This window comes from Ornithorhynchus anatinus, chromosome 3 (assembly GCF_004115215.2).
Source record: "Ornithorhynchus anatinus isolate Pmale09 chromosome 3, mOrnAna1.pri.v4, whole genome shotgun sequence".
NCBI lineage: Eukaryota > Metazoa > Chordata > Mammalia > Monotremata > Ornithorhynchidae > Ornithorhynchus > Ornithorhynchus anatinus.
Genome location: NC_041730.1, coordinates 8,199,220 through 8,221,999, shown reverse-complemented (window position 1 = coordinate 8,221,999; position 22,780 = coordinate 8,199,220). Strand labels below are relative to the sequence as shown.

Below are 22,780 nucleotides of genomic sequence, written 5' to 3'. Positions count from 1 at the left end.
AAAAAGGCAGACGCTCTGATGGAACCCTTGAGCTTAAAGACAATCCGAAGACGAATCTAAAACCGCAGCGATCGCTGAAACGGGTGACTCTTAAGCTGACGGCGCAATCCGGATATTACTTGGATAGTACGCGCATCCGAAACTATTTGGGATTTTTAAAGGAATGAAACTCAGAATCGGGGCCTTAAAAATCACAGCTTGCCTCAAGCTAATACAGCCAGCTTAAGGCACTGGCAAGACTGTCACCATCCTCATCATCATCATCATCATCATCATCATTATCACCGCCCTGGCCTTCAGGAATGGGTGATATAATTCCACGCAAGCGACGGGGCTACTTAATAATAATAACGTTGGTATTTGCTAAGCGCTTACTATGTGCCGAGCACTGGTCTGAGCGCTGGGGTAGATATAGGCTCATCAGGTCGTCCCCCGTGAGGCTCACGGTCAATCCCCATTTTACAGATGAGGTCACTGAGGCACAGAGAAGTGAAGCGACTTGCCTAAGGTCACCCAGCTGACAGGCGGCAGAGCCGGCAGTCGAACCCATGACCTCTGACTCCCAAGCCCGGGCTCTTTCCACTAGTACGCCCTTTGGTAGTCAGAACGGTCACCCAGCTCGTTCGTCCGAGGACAGTGCGGTTTTCCAGGTGAATCCACTACAATCCCTCTTCCCTGAGTCGATAGTTCAAAAGGAGTGTCGGTCAAAACCTGCATGGATTAATGTCTAATGGAACCTTATTCAAGAAGGGACCAAAACGAAAACCAAAACGAAACCCCCGTTTCGAGTTTATAAACTCGGTTCGCTATGGAATCGATGACCGGTCTTCGATTTCCCCTAATGCTCAGCCGCGAAAGGCGTCAAAACGCCTTTAAACGCTCCGGACGCTTGAAAACGCTTTGGGAAGCAGCGCGGCTCAGTGGAAAGAGCCCGGGCTTCGGAGTCGGAGGTCACGGGCTCGACTCCCGGCTCTGCCACGTGTCGGCTGTGCGACTGTGGGCGAGTCGCTTCACTTCTCTGGGCCTCAGCTCCCTCACCTGTAAAATGGGGGTTAGCTGGGAGCCTCACGTGGGACGACCCGATTCCCCTGTATCTCCCCCGGCGCTTAGAACGGTGCTCTGCACATAGTGAGCGCTTAACAAATACCGATATTATTATTATCACTAACACACTGTTCCCCCGGCCCGCACGCAGCGTGCAAAGTCACCCGAAAACCACGCTTTAAAAATAACGATCGGGCCGATCCATGAGCTTCCTGGGACGGGGCAATGGGAAAAGGAAGAAGCCTGAAAGCCAAGAATTTTTATTACGGGAAGAAGGTGCAGAAAGAATGTCGAAGAACTAGGACAGGCGATCGTATTTACATGAGTTCCATTTTTAATTGGGTTTTCTCACGAGGCTCCCGGAAGGTACTTTTCGATATGGGATTCTAGTTGAAAGAACCTTCAAAACGCAGCCGAGTTCAGGCACCGCTCACTCAAACGTTAAGGACTCGGTCCTGGGTAAAACACCAACCTTGAAATCATAATAAATCCTCAGAAATCTAACACCTTGTATGTATAAGCGTTGATCTTTCGAGAATGTGCCACCAATCAACTAGTTCTCCAGGTAGAAAATTGCAAACTTTACAAGAGAGTTAGTCAGTGGGGGCGTTTTGGGGGGTTATTCTATGGTCGTTTTTTTACTATGTGCCAGGCACTGTACTAAGCACTGGGGTAGAACACAGTCCCCGTCCCGCATGGGGCTCCCAGTCCTAATCCCCATTTTCCAGATGAGGGAACTGAGGCACAGAGAAGTGAAGTGACTCGGCCACGGTCACGCGGCAGACGAGTGGCGGAGCCGGGATTAGAATCCAGGTCCTCCTGACCCCCGGCCCCGGGCTCAATCCGCTAGGCATCACTGGTTCTCTCCAACGGTCAGTCGCATTTACTGAACGCTTACTAGATGCTGAGCACCGTACTAAGCGCTTGGGAGACCCAACGGACACGTTCCCTGCCCGTGACGATTAGGGAAGCCGCGTGGCTCAGTGGCGAGAGCCCGGGCTTGGGAGTCGGCGGTCATGGGTTCGAATCCCGGCTCTGCCACCTGTCAGCTGGGGGCCTGTGGGCGAGTCACTTCACTTCTCCGTGCCTCAGTTCCCTCATCTGGAAAATGGGGATGAAGACTGGGAGCCTCACGTGGGGCAACCTGATTATCCTGTGTCTACCCCAGCGCTTACATAGTAAGCGCTTGACCGATACCACCATTATTATTATTATTATTATTAATGAGTTCGCAGTCTAGAGGGGGGAGGCGGACATTGATATGAATAAATAATTTAGAATGCATAATTTAAAGATGTGTACCTAAGTGCGGTGGGGTGGGGGGCGGAGGGGAGACTATCAAGGGGCCAAAGGTCACAGATTTGAGGGGCATCGACGACGCGGAAGGGAGAGGGAGCGGGGGGAGAAGAGGGCTTAATCGGGGAAGGGTCACGGGTTCTAATTCCGGCTCCTCCGCTCGTCCGCTGCGTGACCTCGGGCCAGTCACTTTCTCTGTGCCTCAGTTCCTTCGTCTGTAATACGGGGATTGAGACCGTGAGCCCCACGCAGGACAGGGACTGTGCCCAACCCAATTTGCTTGTATGCACCCCAGCGCTCAGTCCAGCGCCTGGCACACGGTAAGCACCGAACAAATACCACGGTCGTTATTATCGTCATTATTATTATCATCATCAGAGGTGGTGGTCGCACCCCAGGGTCGGCTCGAGAGGGGCATATACGGCGACGTTCTAAAAACAGACTTGTTCTCTGCACGCGGCGCAGTAAGCTTTTAAAACGTCCATGGAAATGTGAGTTACGGTTTCCCGTTCCCTTTCCATCTGCCAAAAGTTACCTCTGGAACCCACCAACGGAGACTGTGTCCGATTTCAAGCCCTCTCCATTGCCTTCTGGCTTGCTGTTGATGCTAAAATACGGGAGCAGGTCAAAATATTGCACGATCATGAATTCCATCACAACTCCCTTTTAAAAACTGCAACAGATCGATGTCCGTCACCCCCGAGGAGAGGCAAAATGGGTGCAAGGGGAGGGAGGAAGGAGGGAACTCATCCGCTCCCACGGCTTCAACCATCATCTCTGTGCAGGTGGCACCCAAATCTCCGTCTCCTCCCCCGTTCCCTCTCCCCGCTCCTGCCTTCGGGACGCCTCCGCCTGGGTGTCGGCCCGCCACCTAAAACTCCACCTGTCCAAGACCGAGCTCCTCATCTTCCCTCCCAAACCCCGGCCTCTCCTCGATTTCCCGGCACCGCGGACGGCACGACCATCCTTCCCGTCTCGCAGGCCCGCGACCCTGGTGTCGTCCCTGACCCCGCTCTCTCGCTCACCCCACGCGTCCGACCCGTCGCCGACGCCTGCCGGTCTCGCCTTCGCGACGTGGCCAAGATCCGCCCTTTCCTCTCCATCCGAACGGCTACCTTGTGGGTACGATCTCTCATCCTATCTCGACCGGACGACCGCATCAGCCTCCTCTCTGACCTCCCAACCTCCCGTCTCTCCCCGCTACGGTCTATCCTTCACTCTGCTGCCCGGATTATCTCTCTCCAGAAACGCTCTGGGCACGTCGCTGCCCTCCTCAAACGTCTCCAGCGGTTGCCCATCATCCTTCGCATGAAGCGAAAACTCCTCACTCTTGGCTTCAGAGCTGTCCCTCGCCTTGCCCCCTCCTACCTCACCTCCCTTCTCTCATTCATTCAATAAAAAGGAAGGAGGGGAAGGAGGGGAAGGAGGGGAAGGAGGGGAAGGAGGGGAAGGAGGGGAAGGAGGGGAAGGAGGGGAAGGAGGGGAAGGAGGGGAAGGAGGGGAAGGAGGGGAAGGAGGGGAAGGAGGGGAAGGAGGGGAAGGAGGGGAAGGAGGGGAAGGAGGGGAAGGAGGGGAAGGAGGGGAAGGAGGGGAAGGAGGGGAAGGAGGGGAAGGAGGGGAAGGAGGGGAAGGAGGGGAAGGAGGGGAAGGAGAGGAAGGAAGGAAGGAAGGAAGGAAGGAAGGAAGGAAGGAAGGAAGGAAGGAAGGAAGGAAGGAAGGAAGGAAGGAAGGAAGGAAGGAAGGAAGGAAGGAAGACCTTAACTGAAACTTAATTCCTGGGAATTTTTCTTTTGACTGGTTTCCTCTTTTAGATGTTCCTGTGTACGTTTCCAATAATGTTGGTATTCGTAAAGCGCTTACTATGTGCAGAGCACCGTTCTGAGCGCCGGGGGAGATACAGGGCGATCAGATCGTCCCCCCGTGGGGCTCACGCGCTTTTAATCCCCGTTTTACAGATGAGGCAACTGAGGCTCAGAGAAATTAAGTGACTCGCCCACAGTCACCCAGCTGACGAGCGGCGGGGCCGGGATTCGAACCCCCGAACCCTGACTCCCGAGCCCGGGCTCCTTCCACTGGGCCACGCCGTCCGACTGTGCGGGCGATTATGTTTTTCTCGTTTGTTTTCATCATTATATCATCCTATATAATAGCATTCATTACGGTATTCACCGTCAGTTCATCGTATTTACTGAGCGCTTATGTGCAGAGCACCGTATTAAACCACTCAAAATTCGATAATAAACACATTCCCCGCCCACGACGAGCTTACAGTCTAGAGGCGCTTACTATGGGCCAGGCACTGCACTAAACACTGCGGTGGATACCAGACGGTCACGTCGGACACAGTCCCTGTCCCCCCGTGGGGCACAGAGTCCGAGTAGGAGGAAGAACACGGGAATCGGATCCCCAATTTAGAGATGAGGAAACCGAGAGACGGAGAAGTAACTTGTCCGAGGTCACGGCCGGGATTAGAACACGGGCCCTCTGACTCCCGGGCCGGGTCCTTTTCCGTCAGGCCACGTTGCTTCTCGACTATCTGGTCTAATACGTCCACAAACGCCGTGGGGTTGGGGAAGGGACGGAGAGAGAAGCGGCGCGGCTCAGTGGAAAGAGCCCGGGCTTGGGAGTCGGGGGTCGTGAGTTCGAATCGGCTCGGCCACCTGGCGGCCGTGTGACTGCGGGCGGGTCGCTTCCCTTCTCTGGGCCTCAGTGCCCTCATCTGTAAAATGGGGATGAAGACCGTGAGCCTCACGTGGGACAGAGATTGGGTCTAACCCCATTTGCTTGCATTCACCCCCTCGCACAGTACAGTGCTTGGTACATAGTAAGCACCTACCAAATACCACCATTATCATCGTTATTATCACGTGCTGACCTTGTGCCGGGCACTGTACCGAGCACTGAATAATAACAGCATGGAGCGCTCACTACGTACTAGGCACTGTGGAGCAGCAGCGTGGCTCAGCGGCAAGAGCCCGGGCTTGGGAGTCAGAGGTCACGGGTTCGAATCCCGGCTCCGCCGCCCGTCAGCGGTGTGACCTTGGGCGGGTCACTTCACTCCTCCGGGCCTCCGTTCCCCCATCTGGAAAACGGGGATGAAGACCGTGAGCCCCACGCGGGACGACCCGATTCCCCCGGGTCTACCTCGGCGCTTAGAACGGTGCTCGGCACGTAGTAAGCGCTTCACCACTACCAACACTGTCATTACTTCACTTCTCCGTGCCTCAGTTCCCTCATCTGTAAAACGGGGATCGAGACCGTGAGCCCCACGTGGGACGACCGGACACCCCTGTACCCCAGCGCTTCGAACGGGGGTCGGCCAATAGTAAGCGCTTAACAAATACCAACGTGATTGTCGTTTACTGAGCATCTACCGTGCGCAGAGCACCGCGTTAAGCATTTGGGAGAGTACAACGGAATTACTAGGCATGATCCCTGCCCTCGAGGAACTAAAAATCTATTAGCGATAGGAGGGAGTGGTATGTCACTGACACTTATATCGAGCGCCGGAGGCAGGGGAAGGAAGGAGGGCAGGAATTCCAGGGTTTACGGGGCGCAGAAATGCTGAAGTGGCCGTCGGGGAAGGTATAAGGCAGGGAGATAAGAAAGAAAGCAGGGAAGGCCTCTCGGAGGAGATGGAATCTCAGGAGGCGAACCTCTCGAAAGCTTCCTACAGCTCAGCGGCAAGAGCCCGGGCTTGGGAGTCAGAGGTCACGGGTCCGAATCCCGGCTCTGCCGCTCGCCAGCTGTGGGACTGTGGGCGAGTCACTTCGCTGCTCTGTACCTCATCGGGACAACTGGGAGCCCCACGTGGGACCACCTGATGACCCTGTATCCACCCCCAGCGCTTAGGACAGTGCTCGGCACGGAGTAAGCGCTTAACAGATACCGACGTTATTATTATTAAATAAATGACAGATCGGGACCTAAGTGCTGCGGGGCTGGGGGGGGGGGGGGGTGAATAAAAGGAACGGGTCAGGGCGATCCAGAAGGGAGCGGGAGAAGAGAGGATAAGGGCTATAACACTATATCCAGGCCAGCGCTTAGAACAGCGCTTGGCGCATGGTAAGCGCTTAACAAATGCCATCGTCATCATCATCGTCACATGAGACCTTTCTGTACCCTCTCCATCTCTTCCAATACGAAAAGGAAAAGAAACAGACAGACGAGAGAAGACAAATCTCGGTACGATCGTCCTCTCTCCTACCCCCGCTTGGGACATTAAAGATCTTCTTTCTTAATGTATCTGCATTTATAGAACGGCTCGCTCCTTCGAAGAAGGGTCGGCTACTGTTCTTATTTCTTACCTGTTTGGGCTACGACATGTGTCCATCCGCTCCACACCCCGACGACGTTTTCACTCAAGAAATGATGCTCTTCTATCTTCCGGGGCGAAGGGAGGAAGTCGTCTTTGTTCACTAACTGTCCGTGCTTGTTTTTACCCCATACGTATAACTTTCCTTTATCTAGAAAGAAAGGACAGGTCACGGGCGCAAAAGAGCCGGGACGCGTCAGCCGCGGGGAGACACGGCTGGAATACCTGATGATTATGATAACGTTGGTACCTGTTAAGCGCTCGCTACGTGCAGAGCACCGTCCTCAGCGCCGGGGAGGACACAAGGCGATCGGGTCGCCCCACGTGGGGCTCGCGGTCCGGATGCCCATTTGACAGACGAGGGAACTGAGGCCCAGAGGAGTCAAGTGACTGGCCCAAAGCCACCCGGAGCCGGGACTTGAACCCATGATCCCTGACCCCCGGGCCCGCGCTCTATCGGCCAGACCCCGCCGCCTGGACTCTTCCAGGCGTTCAGTACGGTACTCTGTACGCGGTAAGCGCTCAATAAACCCCAGCGGTGGCGTTTTAGCTCTGCGTCCAGCCCAAAGAAAGGGGCGGCGAGGCAGCAAGGAATGCTGGAGAGCGACGCGGGGGATGCCCCACGATTCCCTTCCGGGGTCCGAGATCGGACCTCGGAACGTCCGACGTCCCTCGCGGTCAAAGGCTATCTGGAGCCCCACGAGCGGGCCTGGAAATGAGCCACAACGAGGTGGCTAAATCTAAAATGGGACGACGACGGGGAGGGGACAGGGGATCCCAGCTTTCCGCTCATTCATCCGTCCATCCATCCGTTCGTTCGTTCAACCGTATAATAATGTCGGTATCTGTTAAGCGCTTACTAGGTGCAGAGCACCGTTCCAAGGGTCCCCGCCTCCGACTCTCTGCCGTGCCGCCGCTGCCCGGCATGGGTGAGCTTTGACTTGTAGCCATTCGACAGTATCTATCGAAGGTCTGCTAATGATAATACTAGTGATGTTGGTATTTGTTCAGCGCTTACTATGCGCACGGCACTTTGCTAAGCGCCGGGGGAGACACGGGGTCATCGGGTCGTCCCACGTGAGGCTCACGGTCTTCATCCCCGCTTTCCAGATGAGGTGAGTGAGGCACAGAGAAGTGAAGTGACTCGCCCGCGGTCACACAGCCGACGAGCGGCAGAGCCGGGAGTCGAACCCACGACCTCTGACTCCGGAGCCCATCTGAGCGCTCACGGTGGGCACGGCACTGTTCTGAGCACTTGGAGAGTACAGTCGGACAACAGAGACAACCCCCCCCCCCCCCCCCACCAACAACAACGGGCTCACGGACTAGAAGGAGGGAGACAACAAAACAACGGCTCAGTGGCAAGAGCCCGGGCTTGGGAGTCAGAGATCATGGGTTCTCATCCCGACTCCGCCGCTCGTCGGCTGTGTGACCTTGGGCGGGTCGCTTCACTTCTCCGGGCCTCAGTGACCTCATCTGGAAAATGGGGACGGAGACTGCGAGCCCCACGTGGGACGGGGACTACGCCCAACCCGACCTGCTTTGTGTCCGCCCCGGCGCCTGGTGCGGGGCCCGGCACACGGTCAAGCGCTTAACAAATGCCATAATTATTATCGTTAGACAGGCGTCATCGCCAACGAAATAGATAAATAGAATTACAGGTATCTACCCATCACTGGTAAAAAGAATTGTAGATATCGACCCGTCGGGAATAAAACAAACGGAATAATAAATACGCCCATATGCACACGAGGGCCGTGGGGCGGGGGGTAGAGCAGAGGGAGGGCGTCGGGGCGATGGGGAGGGGAGGAGGAGCGGAGGAGAAGGGGGGCTCGGTCCGGGAAGGCCTCCTGGAGGAGGGGAGCTTTTCCAGTTCCCCAAGGGCAGGGATTGGAACCCACGACCTCTGGCTCCCAAGCCCGGGCTCTTACCACACTGAGCCACGCCGCTTCATGCCACAGACCCAAGAGAATCTCAGTCCGCTCGGGAGCGTTTTTCTGCTCTACATACGTAAAGGAGCAGCGTGGCTCAGGGGGAAGAGCTCGGGCTTGGGAGTCGGCGGTCATGGGTTCGAATCCCGGCTCTGCCACGTGTCGGCTGTGCGACCGTGGGCGAGTCGCCTCACTTCTCTGGGCCTCCGTGACCTCATCTGTAGAATGGGGATTAACCGGGAGCCTCCCGCGGGGCAGCCTGACGACCCCGTAGCTCCCCCGGCGCTTAGTACAGCGCTCTGCGCATAGTAAGCGCTTAATAAATACCAACGTCACTATTAAAGGAGAACTCCGCACGGCAAAGGTCAAGGATTACACCTCCTACCGTCACCCGATCCTGTCTCGACTCCGGAATGGGCGACTCTGCCAGTTCTTACGTTATCTATTACCTCCTTGGACACCCCGGGTCGGGCTCCGCTTGGCCGCTCCGCTTGGGAAAGTATAATAGAGTGGGTCGACACGTTCCCTGCCCACGAGGACCGTACAGTCTGGGGGGGGGGGGGGGGGGGAGACGGAGATTCATCCACTCCATCATATTCATCGGGAGTTCACCGTGCGCAGAGCGCTGTGCTAAGCACCTGGGAGGGTACGATAAAACAACGGAGAGACACATTCCCCGCCCGCACGAGCTTACCGTCCAGAGGAGGGGAGATAGATATCGATACTGATAAATAGATGACAGATAAGGACATAAGCGCCGTGGGGCTGGGAGCGGGCGGCAGGCAGAACGAAGGGAGTGGGAGAAGAGGAGCGGCGCGGCTCAGTGGCAAGAGCCCGGGCTTGGGAGTCGGAGGTCATGGGTTCAAATCCCGGCTCGGCCACTCGTCGGCTGGGCGACTGTGTTCAAGCCGCTTCACTTCTCTGCGCCTGGGTGACCTCCTCCGGAAAACGAGGATGAAGACGGTGAGCCTCACGTGGGACGACCCGATCACCCCGTAAATCTCCCCCAGCGCTTAGAACGGTGCTCTGCGCCCAGTGAGCGCTTAACAGATCCCAACATTATTATTATTATCAGAAGAGGAAAGGCGGGGTTCAGTCAGGGAAGGCCTCCCGGCAGAAACGGGCCCTCGCCGAGGCTCTGAACGGAGGGGAGGAGGAGAGCGGCTGTCCGTCGGATTCGAGGAGGGAGGGCGTTCCGGGCCAGGGGCGGGAGGCGGGCCGGGGGTCGGCGGCGAGCCGGGCGAGATGGCGGCCCGGTGAGAGGGTCAGCGGCCCCAGAGGAGCAGATTGTGCGGGCTGGGCTGTAGTAGGAGAGTGGCGGGGTGAGGTAACAATAATAATAATAATAATAATGCTGGTATTTGCTAAGCGCCTCCTAGGTGCAGAGCGCCGTTCCGAGCGCTGGGGGAGACACGGGGTGACCGGGCCGTCCCACGTGAGGCTCACGGTCTTAATCCCCGTTTTACAGATCAGCACAGAGCAGTCAAGCGACTCGCCCACGGTCACACGGCTGACAAGTGGCGGGGCCGGGAGTCGAGCCCATGACCTCTGACTCCCCAGCCCGGGCTCCTCCCACTGAGCCACGCCGCTTCCCGACGGGCGGCTTTAAATCCACGGCGAGGAGACTCCGCCGGACACGGAGGTGGACGGGCGACCCCTGGAGATTTCTGAGGGGCGGGGAGACGGGTCCTGCACGGGTCCCGACGGCGCGCTCGGCTAACCCGGCACTCGCCCGGCTGTCCCGTGATGCACAGACACTCCCCGATACCCCGGCTACCTCCAAGATTGCTCCCGGTTCACAGAGCCCGGCACACAGTAAACGCTTAACGAGCGCCGTAAAAAAAAGTGCCGAAAGCACGGACTCTTCATTCATTCATTCAATAGTATTTATCGAGCGCTTACTGTGCGCGGAGCACCGGACCGAGCGCTTGGAACGGACAGGTCGGCAACAGACAGAGACGGTCCCCGCCCCCTGACGGGCTCACGGTCCGATCGGGGGAGACGGGCGGACGAGGACGATGGCGATGGATAGAGTCGAGGGGAAGGACGGCTCGCGAAAACCGACGGCGGCTGAATAGAATCGAGGCGACGTACATGTCATTGACAAAATAAACGGGGCGATGAAAATGTATACGGTCGAGCGGACGAGTACGGCGCCGAGGGGAGGGGAAGGGAGAGGGGGAGGAGCGGAGGGAGACGGGGGGGAAGGTGGGTTAAGCTGCGGAGAGGCGGAGGGGGCGGCGGTAGAGGGAGGAGAGGGAGAAGGGGAGCTCAGTGTGGGAAGGCCTCTCGGAGGAGGTGAGCTCTAAGGAGGGTTTCGAAGAGGGGAAGAGAAGGAGTGTGGCGGAGGTGAGGAGGGAGGGCGTCCCGGGACCGCGGGGGGGGTCGACGGCGGGACGGGCGAGGCCGGGGGACGGCGAGGAGGCGGGCGGCGGAGGCCCTCGGTCTCTCCGTGACGGTCGCTTACCCGTAAGGGCCACGGAATGATATGAGCCGGCGGTAACTCTGGTAACTTTTATACTGTCTAGGCCTAGAAGAAAAAAACAAACAACAATCATAATCCAACAGAAACATAGTCATAACTTACTTCACAATCGGGACGTCCCCTCGATTCTATTTATTGCCATTGTTCTCGTCTGTCCGTCTCCCCCGATTAATAATAACAATGTTGGTATTTGGTCAGCGCTTACTATGTGCAGAGCACCGTTCTAAGCGCTGGGGGGGAGAGACAGGGTCATCAGGTCGTCCCACGGGAGGCTCGCGGTCTTCATCCCCATTTGACCGATGAGGGAACTGAGGCCCTGAGAAGTTAAATGACTCGCCCACGTAGACCGTTAAGCCCGTCAAAGGGCAGGGACCGTCCCTATCTGTTACCGATCTGTACGTACAGTGCTCTGCACATAGTGAGCGCTCAATAAATACTATTGAATGAATGAATGAATGAATGAATGAAGCAGGGTGGCCTAACGGAGGGAGCCCAGGCCCGGGCCCTCTTTTCCTTTTCTCACTCCCTTCGGCGACCCCCTGACTTGCTCTCTTTATTCATCCTCCATCCCAGTCCCTCACCGCTTACGTGAACACGTAGGGAAGCGGCGCGGCTGAGTGGAACGGGCCCGGGCTCGGGAGTCAGTGGGAGTGGATTCTAATCCCGCCTCCGCCATTCATCAGCCGTGTCTGGGCAGATCACTTCACTTCTCTGTGCCTCAGTGACCTCATCCGGAAAACGGGGACGAAGCCCGGGAGCCCCACGAGGGACAACCTGATTCCCCTCCATCTCCCCCAGCGCTTGGAACAGCGCCTGGCACATCGTAAGCACGTAACAAACACCATCATCGTTGTTCTTATGTCCAATTTTGTCATTTATTTATTTCCACTCATGTCTATTTACCCTCTAGACTGTAAACCCGTTGTGGGCACGAACTGTCCACCGACTCCGTTATACTGTTATCGCGCAATCATTCATTCAGTCGTATTTATTGAGCGCCTACCGTGTGCAGAGCACTGGCCTAAAAGGGCTTGGAAAGTACAATTTAGCAACGGATAGAGACAATCCCTACCCAACGACGGGCTCCCGGCCGAGAGGGGGGCTCACGGTCTACAGCGTTCCGCACGTAAGCGCTCAGTAAATACGACCGAGGACCCGGGTGAGTCGCTTGAGAAAACGTGCGCGCCCGCTCCGTCGGAGCCTACGCTCCCGAGCACTTCGCACGGTGCTCTGCACGCAGCGAGCGCCCGGTGACGACGTCGGTGTTTGTTAAGCGCTTCCTATGTGCCGAGCACTGTTCTGAGCGCCGGGGTAGATACAGGGTCATCGGATTGTCCCGCGTGAGGCTCCCGGTCTTCATCCCCATTTTACGGACGAGGTCACTGAGGCCCGGAGAAGTGAGGCGACTCGCCCACAGTCAGCTGCCGAGTGGCAGGGCCGGCATTCGAACCCATGACCTCTGACTCCGAAGCCCGGGCCCTTTCCCCTGAGCCACGTTGCTTCTCTAAATACCCCTGAGGGACCGACGGGTTCGTTCTCTGGGTCTCGCTTTTTTCCATCTGCAAAATGGGGACGCCGACACCTCTCCTCCCTCCTGCTTAGACGGTGAGCCCCTTACAGGCCAGGGACCGGGTCTGAATTGATATCATTCATCCAGTAGTATTTATTGAGCGCTTCCTTATGTGCAGAGCACTGTACTAAGCGCTCGGAATGGACAGTTCGGCAACAAGACGATCCCTGCCCATCAACGGGCTTATCTCTTTGATCCACTCCATTCCTTGATACAGTGCTCAGCTCAGAGCGAGCCCTTAACGGGCACCACAGTTATTATCGTTATTACAAAGTACGGAACTACCCTGCTGTGCACTTGGAGCGGATGGCGAATTAATCCCTACCTTTTTCGAGACCGGACCCTATCTGGTGGATTTTAAAAGAAACCGAGCCATCAGCGAGCGCCTGGGTCACCGATCCGATGGAATAGGTTTCAGTTGCTCTCCCCGCCTTCAAAGCCTCACTGAAGCAGCGTGGCTCAGTGGCAAGAGCCCGGGCTTGGGAGTCAGGGGTCAGGGGTTCGAATCCCGGCTCCGCCACCTGTCGGCTGGGTGACTTCGGGTAAGTCACTTGGCTTCTCTGGGCCTCGGTTCCCTCATCTGGAGAAGGGGGATGAAGACCGTGAGCCTCACGTGGGACGACCCGATGACCCTGTATCCACCCCGGCGCTTAGAACGGTGCTCGGCACATAGTAAGCGCTTAACAAATACCAACATTATTATGATTATGAAGGCACGTCTCCTCCAAGCGGCCTTCCCAGACTAAACCCGCCCTTTCCTCTCTCCTCCCACTCCCTTCCGCGTCGCCCTGACTCGCTCCCATTATTCGTCCCCCCCCCGTCCCAGCCCCGCAGCGCTTCTGTCCATATCTGTAATTTATTTATTTCTATCCATGTCTGCCTCCTCCACTGTAAGCCCGCTGTGGGCAGGGAACCTGCCCGTTTATTATTGTATTGTACTCTCCCAGATGCTTAGTACAGTGCGCTGCACATATAAGCGCTCAACAGATAGGACTGAATGAGTGAATTTATAATGTAGATTTTTTTTTTTGGGGGGGGGGGGGGGGGGGCCGGAGAATAATTCTGGAGAATACAGACCCGCGTAACTGCGCTTGACGGGATTAGTCTTCTGCGGGAAGTAGTGTGGCCCGGAGGAATATTTATGGGCCCGTGAGTCACAGGAACGGGGTTCTAATCCTGGCTCCGCCACTTTCATTCACTCAGTGGTATTTATCGAGCCCTTACTGTGCGCTGAGCGCTTGGAAAGCACAATTCGGCAACAGAGAGAGACAATCCCTACCCAACAAGGGGCTCGCCCGCCCGCTCTGTCACGTCGCTCCTCTGTGCCTCGGTCTCCTCGACTGTACAGTGGGGATTACATACCCGGTCTCCTTCCCACCTGGCCTGCGAACCCCGTGAGATACAGGCACTGCGCCCGACCTGAGTCTCTTGCAGTCGATCGGCGGCACTTACTGAGTACCTCCCGTGAGCAGAGCTCCCTGTTGAGCACTTGGGAACGGACAGACCGACAGAGACGGCAGGAATCAGTCCTGCCCTCAACTCCAACGGGAAAAAGAGACGTTAGAAACAAATTCCAGAGAGGGCAAGCGGCAGGCTATAACGTGTACACGTACAAATGGACAGAGATCTGCGGACATAGATATACGTAAAGCATACTCTTTCCTTCCGTTATTTTTGGAAGAACTTACTACGCTTCAAACACTGTTCCACTTGCCGGGGTGGGTACGGATTTATCGGGTCGGACACCGTCCCTGCCCCAGCTGGGGCGCACGGTCCGAGTAGGATCACGTAATAATGAAATTGGTAACGCTATTAGCCAAGCGGTTCTACGTGCCAAGCTCTGTAGTGAGCACTGGAGCGGAGACCGGATCATCAGATCCCACGTGGGGCTCGCAGGCGAAGACGGAGGGAGCCCAAGTATTGAATCCCCGTCTTCCAGAAGAGGAAACCGGGGCACGGAGAAGGAAAGGCTACCCAGCGGACGAGCGGCGCCGCCGGGATCGGACGAACCCCGGGCCGGGCCCCGTCCCCTAGGCCGCACCGCTTCTCTCCGGGCGCTCACGAGTACGGCCCTCCAGAAGGCTACCTAGCCCGCCCCGATGCCTCGCCGATAAAGTTGCGTTTTCCAAGCGGACGGACGGGTGAGAAGAGAAGAGGAACCGTGGGTTTACCTGTCACTCTGCAGGGCTCTTCGGCTGTCAAAAACGGAGGAACGGATGTCCCGGGAGAAGCCCGCTTGGCCCGCGATACCATGCCGGTACCCCACTGGAAAACCAGGCCCCTGTCTTTGGCCGGGAAAGAAGCACCTCGTTAAAAATGCAAATTCGCTCCTGCGTTCCTTCGGTCCTATTTACGGAGCACTTACCGGGGGCAGAGCACTGTGCTAAGCGCTTGGGAGAGACAGTACAACAATCGAACGACAACGTTCCCTGCCCTGAAGGAGCGTTCGGGAGAGTCCCCGTTGGCTTCCTCGTCTTCCTGCTGAGGCTGACTTTCATTTTATTCTGACAAACCCCGTCTTGCAGTTTGGAAGGCAAAGGCGCGGAAAGGATCGCGTCGTCATTAAAGGCGGCGAAAGAATTATACCCTCAAAAATGCAAATCCGGGAGGACCCTGACTTGCTCTTCTCATTCCCGCTGACGGTCGATCTTAATTTCGTTCTGACCCTACCTATAATAATAATAATAATGTCGGTATCCGTTAAGCGCTCACCAGGCGCCGAGCACCGTTCTAAGCGCTGGGGTGGACACGGGGGGATCGGGTGGTCCCACGTGGGGCTCACGGGTCTTCATCCCCATTTTCCAGATGAGGGAACCGAGGCGCCGAGAAGTTAAGCCACTCGCCCCAAGTCACGCAGCTGACGCGTGGCGGAGCCGGGATTCGAACCCGTGACCTCTGACTCCGAAGCCCGGGCTCTTTCCGCCGCGCCGCGCCGCTTCTCATTATCTGCCATCTCCGAAGGAAAAGGGGGCGAGGTGTGGCAGAGGGAGGCCTCGGCACGTAGCCGGAGATTCTGCTGGGGGAGCAGCGCGGCTCGGCGGAAAGAGCCCGGGCTTCGGAGTCAGAGGTCACGGGTTCGACCCCCGGCTCCGCCGCTCGTCAGCTGGGGGACCGTGGGCGAGTCGCTTCGCTTCCCTGGCCCTCGGTTCCCCCATCTGGAAAATGGGGATTGACCGGGAGCCTCACGTGGGACGACCCGATGACCCCGTATCTCCCCCGGCGCTTAGAGCGGTGCTCTGCGCACGGTAAGCGCTTAACGGATACCGACACTATTATTATTATTATCATTATTACTGTGCCCCCACGCATACTGGGAACCGCTTCAACACCACCCCCGACTCCGACACGGTTCCGCCCCCCCCCGGGTCCCTCGGATCGGCACCCAGGACGCGCCTAGATGATCCCAATTTAGGGAATCGACCAAGTAATTATGCCAAACACCCATCTATCTGGCCGCTGACTCCCTCTGGTCGGAACTCCCCCTTTCCTCACGTCCCACACTCCGCCAATCTCGCCCGCCTGCGAAGTCCCATTAAAAACAGATCCCTCTCAAGAGACGTTCCGCGACCGGGCCCTCGTTTCCCGGCTCCGCCGCTCGTCTGCTGTGTGACCTTGGGCCGGTCACTTCCCTGGGCCTCGGTTCCCTCATCTGGAAAACGGGGGTGAAGACCGGGAGCCCCACGGGGGGGGGCAAGCTGATCCCCTTGCATCTACCCCAGCGCTTAGAAGAGTGCTTGGCATAGAGGAAGCGTTTAACACACTGCATCGTAATAATGATTATTATGATTAAAGTGGAGACTGAGGCTGTGAGCCCCACGGGGGACGGGGACTGCGTCCAACCCCGATTCGTTTGGGCCCACCCCGGCGCTTAGCAGAGCGCCTGGCCCATGGTAAGTGCTTAACGGTACCACAGTTACTATCACCCTGATTCCGTCACTTGTCTGCTGTGTGATCTTGGGCAGGTCATTTCACTTCTCCGGGCCTGCTACCCTAAAATGGGGATTAAGACCGTGAGGCCCGTGTGGAACGGGAACTGTGCCCAGATCGATTTGCTTGTGACAATAATAATAACGTCGGTATTTGTTAAGCGCTTACCGTGTGCAGGGCACTGTTCTACCAACCCCAGCGCTTAGTACGGTGCCTGGCAGATAATAAGCGCTTAACAAAGACCACAGTTATTATTACTATACTCACCCGTTCCCCTATCGGTGATTTCTTTTACGACCTGCCTCCTCCTCCTCTACGCTCTGAGCTCCTCGGGGGCAGGGAACGCATAATCCCGCTTCTGCCTCCTGTCCGCCGTGTGACCGTGGGCAAGTCACTTCACTTCTCTATGCCTCAGTTTCCTCATCTGTCAAACGGGGATCGAGACCGTGAGCCCCACGTGGGACGGGGAATCGTCTCCAACCTGAATAACCTGTATCTACTCCGGCGCTTAAAACGGCGCTTGGCACGTCATAAGCGCGTAACCAAGAATTATTATTATTACATCCACCGATTCTACCGTGCACTGTTCTCTCTCAAGTGCTTAGTGCAGTGCTCAGCTTCTAAAAAACACTCAATAAATACACACCGTAGATCGGCTGAATGATCGATTGTGATCTGATTAAGAGCAAATGAGCCTCATTCAGGTAAGAGAAGCGACATGGTCTAGTGGAAAGAGCCCAGGACTGAATCAGAGGGCCTGAGTTCTAGTCCTGCTTCTGCACCTGCTGTGTCACCTTGGCCTATATCTACTCTGGTGCTCATAGGAAGGGCTTAGAGAATTTTTTTTTTAAAAAGTGCACATCTTAGAAAACAATAATTGTGGTGTTTGTTAAACGCTTACTATGAGCCAGGCACTGTACTACGCGCTGAGGGAGAATACAAGCAAATCGGGTTGGAAACAGTCCCCGTCCCTCACTGGGCTCACAGTCTGAATCCCCATTTGCCAGATGAGGTAACCGAGTCCCAGAGAAGTGAAGTGACTTGCCCAAGATCACACAGCGGACGCGCAGAGGAGCCGGGCCTAGAACCCGTGACCTTCTGACTCCCGGGTCCACGCTCTATCCACTAGGCCATGCTGCTTCGAGCGACAAAAAGATCCAAGCGACAAAACAAATTCCTCCCACCGAAACCTTGATTCTATTCACTGCTATTCAGTCGTCTAGTTTGGGTCCGTCCGTCTCCCCCGCTCACACCGTGAGCCCGTCCCTGGGCAGGGATCGTCTCTTTCTTTCTGTCGCCCAACTGTCCATTCCAAGCGCTTAGTACAGCGCTCTGCACATAGTAAAGGGAAGCAGCGTGGCTCGGCGGAAAGAGCCCGGGCCTCGGAGTCGGAGGTCACGGGGTCGACTCCCGGCTCCGCCGCTCGTCGGCTGTGGGACCGTGGGCGAGTCGCTTCGCTTCTCTGGGCCTCGGTTCCCTCATCTGGAAAATGGGGATCGACCGTGAGCCTCACGCGGGACGACCTGATGACCTGATCGCCCTGTATCCACCCCAGCGCTCAGAACAGTGCTCTGCACATAGTAAGCGCTTAACAAATACCAGCATTAGTATAGTAAGCACTCAATAAATACTAGCGAACGAATGAAAATCTCCCGCTTCGCCTTACCTCCGGCCTGACTTCCCTTCTCCTGCTGGTAGAAACGTGGTGCCCAGGCAACCGGGAAAGCCAGGCCTAGCACCTCTCGGAATGAATCGACCCCCAAATTACTGGGTTCTAACCCAAAAATTAATTTTTCAAATTCAAACAAACGGCGTAGTTACCTGTGGCGGCCAACGCGTGCCTCAGTCCGGCTGCAACATGCACCACCTTCTCCTTCAAGGTCTACCAAAATCAATCCGAAACAGTAATAATGATAATCACGTCGGTATCCGTTAAGCGCTTACTACGCGCAGCGCACCGTTCGAAGCGCCGGGGGAGATACCGGGGAATCGGGTCGTCCCACGTGGGGCTCACGGTCTTCATCCCCAGGTTCCAGACGAGGTCACCGAGGCACAGAGCAGTGAAGCGACTCGCCCGCGGTCACACGGCTGCCAGGCGGCGGAGCCGGCGTTCGAACCCATGACCTCTGACCCCCCCCCCCAGGTCCGTAAAAGAAAATATTTTTAATCCTCAAATCTTCTAAGGAAATGCCGGTTAAGAGCTCACCCTGAGCCAGACACTCTGTTTAGAGCTGGCGCAGATGCAAGATAATCCGGTCAGACACGATCCCCGTCCCACCTGGAGCTGCCGATCTAGGTCGGAAGGAGACCGGGTATCGAATCCGCGTTTTCCAGATGCGGAAACCGAGGCCCAGAGACGTAAAGCGGGTTGCCCAAGGCCACAGAGCGGGCCAGCGGCAGAGCCGGGGTGAGAACCCAGGCCCTCTGACTCCCAGGCCCCGCGGGGCAGGTCCTAATCCCGGCTCCCCCACTTCTCCGCTGTGTAACCTCCAGCGAGTCACTCGACCTCTCTGGGCCTCGGTTACCTCACCTGGAAAACGGGGGTTGAGACTGTGAGCCCCAGGGGGGGACAGGGACCGTGGTCCAACCCGAATACTCCGTATCTACTCTAGTACTCAGAAGAGGGCCCGGCACTTACTAAACGCTACGCAGAGAGCATCAAAAGTACGTTAAGTATAACGTGAGAAGAGTACGCTCTGGCTTTAGATCCTTTTTTATATGGAACTCACTACGGAGATATGCGGGCTCCATCTGCGGTGGGATAGAGGAGCGGCGCGGCTCAGCGGCAAGAGCCCGGGCTTGGGAGTCGGGGGTCGTGGGTTCGAATCCCGGCTCTGCGCCTTGGCAGCTGCGCGACCTCGGGCAAGTCACTTCGCTTCTCTGGGCCCCAGTTCCCCCCTCTGTCAAATGGGAAGGAAGACCGTGAGCCCCACGTGGGCGACCTGGTTACCTTGTATCTCCCCCAGCCCTGAGAACAGTGCTTGGCACAGAGTAAGCGCTTGACAAATACCAACATTACTATTATTATGACGAAACTCATCTGAGAAAGTATTTGCTAGGTGACCTTGGGCGAGTCACTTCACTTCTCTGGGCTTCGGTTACTTCATCTGCAAAATGGGGGTAAAGTCCGTGAGCCCCGGGTGGCATTTTGCAGTTGAGGAAACCGAGCCACAGAGAGATGAGGTGACTTGCCCGGGGCCACACAGCGGGGCGGGGGCGGCGGGGCCGGGATCGGAACCCGGGTCCTCTGACGCCCGGGCCCAGGCTTTTCCCACCAGGCCACGCTACGGGGCCCGCTGTTGGGTAGGGGTCGTCTCCGTCGGTTGCGGAACTGTACTTTCCAAGCGCTCAGTACGGTGCTCTGCAGGCGGCGAGCGCTCAAGAAATACGACCGGATGAATGGACTGTGTCAAACCCGAATACTCTGTTAGAACCGTGCCTGGCATGTAGTAACCAATTCACAAACACCACAGAAAACAGTTACGTTCAATATAACGTCAGTGGGACAGGGACTGTGTACAACCTGATTATCTTATTCATTCATTCGAGAGTGTTCATTGAGCGCTCGCTATGCGCGGAGCGCACTGGACTAAGCGCTTGGAACGGACGATTCGGCGACAGGCAGAGACGCTGCCCGCCCTCTGACGGGCTCACGGCCTAACCGGGGGAGACGGACGGACCGAAACAAGACGACGTAATCACGATCTTATATCTACCCCACTTTTAAGTGCTTTAAAAGTGCAACTGGAACAAAAAAGGGCAGTCCTGTCCATCTTTACCCTCTGAGATTTTTCAGGAATCATAAAAATAGTAATAATAATTACTACAGGTATTTGTTAAGCGATTATTAGGTACCGAGCACTGTCCTAAGCGCCGGGGTAGGCAGAGGGTAATCAGACTGTCCCACGTGGGGCTCACATTTTTTAATTCCCCCGTTTTTACAGATGAGGGAACTGAGGCACAGAGAAGAATAGTAATAATAATAACGTTGATATCTGTTAAGCGCTTACCACGTGCCCAGCACCGTTCTAAGCGCCGGGGTAGCTATAGGGACGTCGGGTCGTCCCACGGGAGGCTCACGGTCTTCATCCCCATTTTACAGACGAGGTCACTGAGGCACCGAGAAGGGAAGTGACCCCCAGCGCTTAGAACAGTGCTCTGCCCACAGTAAGCCCTTGGTTAAAGAGACGCACATCATCCCAGCTCTGCCACTTGTCAGCTGCGTGACCGTGGGCAAGTCACTTCGCTTCTCTGGGCCTCAGTTACCCCATCCGTCAAATGGGGATGAAGACCGTGAGCCCCACGTCAGGGACGACCCGATTCCCCCGTGTCTCCCCCCAGCGCTTAGAACAGTGCTCTGCACATAGTAAGCGCTTAACAAATACCAACATTATTATTATCATTATAATTATCGATTCTACTTATTTGCTATAGTTTTAGTGAGACGTTCGTCGCCTCGATTCTATCCATCGCCACCGTCCTCGTCCGTCCGTCTCCCCCGATGGGACCGTGAGCCCGTCAGAGGGCGGGGACCGTCTCTATCCGTTACCGATTTGTACGTTCCAAGCGCTTAGTACGGTGCTCTGCGCAGAGTGAGCGCTCAACCAACAAATACTACTGAATGAATCACAAATACCAACGGTATTATCACCATCTCCTGAAAGGGAGAGTGAACCGACCTGTTTTCCTAAATCCTTTCTAACTGAGAAGCAGCGTGGTCTAGCGGATGGAGCCCGGGCTCGGGAGTCGGAAGGACCCGGGTTCTAATCCCGCCGCCGCCACGCGTCTGCTGCGTGACCTTGGGCGAGTCACTTCCCTTCCCCTGCGCCTCAGTGACGTCATCTGTCAAATGGGGGGCTGAGACCGTGAGCCCCACGTGGGACAGGGGACTGCGTCCAACCTGATCAGCTTATCCAAGCGCTTAGGACAGGGCCCGGCACATGGCAAGCGCTTAAATACCATCGTTATTATTATTATTATTATTATCATTAACTCTACCCCGTCTCAACGACAAACAGAAGCCACTGTCAGCTTTCCTTCAGTGAGCACCAAACACTTCAATCGATCGACGGTATTTATCGAGTACTTAGGGGGTGCAGAGCGTTGGTTCACTCGATCGTACTTACTGGGCGCCCACCGTGCGCCGAGCACTGTACTGGGCGCTTAGGAAACTGCAATACGAGAGATTCGGCAGACAAGAACCCTGCCCGAAACGACCTCAGAAGGAAGTCCAAAAATTTCCAGAGGAATTATCATCCGCGTGGCCCGTTAAATCTTTTACCTCGACGACCTGCGGGACGATACAGCTTGCCGGTCTTCGAGGTGCCCCTAGCTGACCGAAAGAGTTGGATCCGCAAGTCAGAACCTGGCCGTTTCCTGCGGCGGAAAAACGGTGAAGGACGGCGAGTGTCGCGACCGCTATTCACTCATCCCATCGTATCGACCGGGTGCTTACCGCGTGCAGAGCGCGCCGCTTAGAGAAAGACCCCCCCCCCCCGGGCTGGGGAGGCAGAGATCACGGGTTCAAATCCCGCCTCCGCCACTTGGCAGCTGCGTGACTCTGGGCAAGTCACTCCTCTGTGCCTCAGCGACCTCATCTGGAAAACGGGGATGAAGGCTGCGAGCCCCCCGCGGGACAACCTGATCCCCCTGGATCCTCCCCAGCGCTTAGGGCAGTGCTCGGGACGTAGTAAGCGCTTAACGGCTGCCAATAACACTACCATTAGTATAACTAAGCGCTTGGGAGGGCAAATGCGACAATAAACGGACGCGTTCCCCGTCCACGATCACGATTTCGGAATAAATACCGAGGAGCCGGGGAGCGGGGAGAAGGCTTCGAGGGATCCACTGAACTATCCCTCGTCTTGTCTTACGCCGCGGAGTCGTCCCCGACCCGTGGCGACGCCGGGGACGCGCCTCTCCGAGAACGTCCCGCTCTCCCTCCGCGATCCTTCCGGTGGCGCATCCGCAGAGTTTCCTCGGTAAAAATCCGGAAGCGCTTTACCGTCGCCGCCTTCCGCGCGGTAACGACGATAACGATGACGTCGGTATTTGTTAAGCGCCTACTGTGTGCACGGCACCGTTCCGAGAGTCTCCGCCCTCGCCTCCCTCCCGTGCCGCCGCTGCCCAGCGTGGGGGAGTTTTGACTGGTAGCCGTTCAACGGTATTTATCGAAGGCCTACTAATAATAATGATGATGATGATGACGATGT

The 22,780-nt window shown here is 56.4% G+C and overlaps 1 protein-coding gene across 1 annotated transcript in view; it reads right to left on the bottom strand.

Annotated features, from left to right (window-relative positions):
• SERGEF (secretion regulating guanine nucleotide exchange factor) overlaps positions 1-22,780 on the bottom strand; it is a 273,746-nt gene that overhangs the window by 238,023 nt on the left and 12,943 nt on the right. The window contains exons 5-9 of the mRNA XM_029061709.1: positions 21,850-21,944; positions 18,390-18,450; positions 14,813-14,926; positions 11,054-11,116; positions 6,648-6,806 (exon numbers count right to left, since the gene is read on the bottom strand). Of these exons, the coding sequence (XP_028917542.1) occupies positions 6,648-6,806; positions 11,054-11,116; positions 14,813-14,926; positions 18,390-18,450; positions 21,850-21,944 (492 nt within the window). The remainder of the gene's footprint in view (positions 1-6,647; positions 6,807-11,053; positions 11,117-14,812; positions 14,927-18,389; positions 18,451-21,849; positions 21,945-22,780) is intronic.